The 1,087-nt window shown below is 61.1% G+C and overlaps 1 protein-coding gene across 1 annotated transcript in view; it reads right to left on the bottom strand.

Annotated features, from left to right (window-relative positions):
* Positions 1 to 826, bottom strand: part of EMH_0075290 (uncharacterized protein) — a gene marked incomplete at both ends in the record, with an annotated part of 1,234 nt that extends 408 nt beyond the window's left edge. Inside the window, 1 exon segment of the mRNA XM_013499575.1 lies at positions 278 to 826. Coding sequence (XP_013355029.1) covers positions 278 to 826 — 549 coding nt within the window.
* Between the last annotated feature and the right edge of the window lie 261 nt (positions 827 to 1,087).

Below are 1,087 nucleotides of genomic sequence, written 5' to 3'. Positions count from 1 at the left end.
TGCAGCATGTGCTGCTGCTGCTGCTGCTGCAGCTTGTGCTGCTGCTTCTGCTGCTGCAGCATGTGCTGCTGCTGTTGCTACTGCTGCAGCAACACCAGAACCGACCCTTTCGTTTCGGTTCTAACAGCAGCAGCTGCTGCAGCTCCAACAGCAGCAGCAGCAGCAGCTCCAGCAGCAGCAGCAGCCCCAGCAGCAGCAGCAGCAGCAGCAGCAGCAGCAGCAGCAGCAGCAGAAATGTTTATAACATTCCTCTGCTTTTAGCTAGCTGCCACTGCACTCTCTCTCTGGCCGTCATCTTGCGCTGCAGCAGCCGCCCCTTCAAATAAGGGGGAGGATACATTGCTGCTGCTGCTGCTGCTGCTGCTGCTGCTGCTGCTGCATCTCCTACATACCCTGCTGCTGCTGCTGCTTGTGTTGCTGCTGGTAGCGTTGTTGCTGACACCAACGCCCCTGTGCTGCTGCTGCTGCTGCTGCTGCTGCCTAGCCATCGCCGCTGCTGCTGCATCTGCTGCTGCTGCAGCATCTGCTGCTGCTGCAGCTGAAGCATCTGCTGCTGCTGCTGCTGCTGCAGCATCTGCTGCTGCTGCTGCTGCGCCAAACGCTCCACCGCCTCAAGGTCTCCGTAGGAGGGGACAGGGCGAGAGACACCAGGAGGAGACAGCGGCTGCTGCTGCAGCTGCTGCTGCTGCATCTGCTGCTGCAGCTGCTGCTGCTGCATCTGCTGCTGCATCTGCTGCTGCGGTAGTTGCTGCTGCTGCTGCGGCAGCTGCAGCTGCTGCTGCTGCAGCCAAGGCCCAAATCCTGATGAGTTGCTATAGCTACCCATCAGATGCTGCTGCTGCAGGGCGCTTGAGCTGCTGCTGCTGCTGCTGTTGCTGCTGCTGCTGCTGACAGGAGGCCTGGTTGCTGCAGCACCAGCAGGCGCAGCAGCAGCAGCAGCAGCAGCTGCTGCTGCTGCTGCTGCATTCTCAGCAGCTTGCCGTCGAGCTGCTCTCCTCCTCGCCTTCTGAAAGGCAGCAACAGGAGCAGGCTGCTTAAACCCTCCTGACCCTGCTGCTGCTGCTGCTGCTGCTGCTGCTGCTGCTGC

Source organism: Eimeria mitis, genomic scaffold (genome assembly GCF_000499745.2).
Source record: "Eimeria mitis Houghton genomic scaffold, Emh_scaff4456, whole genome shotgun sequence".
Lineage (NCBI taxonomy): Eukaryota > Apicomplexa > Conoidasida > Eucoccidiorida > Eimeriidae > Eimeria > Eimeria mitis.
The sequence above is the reverse complement of the archived record's forward strand: the minus strand, read 5'-3'. Positions and strand labels throughout refer to the sequence as shown.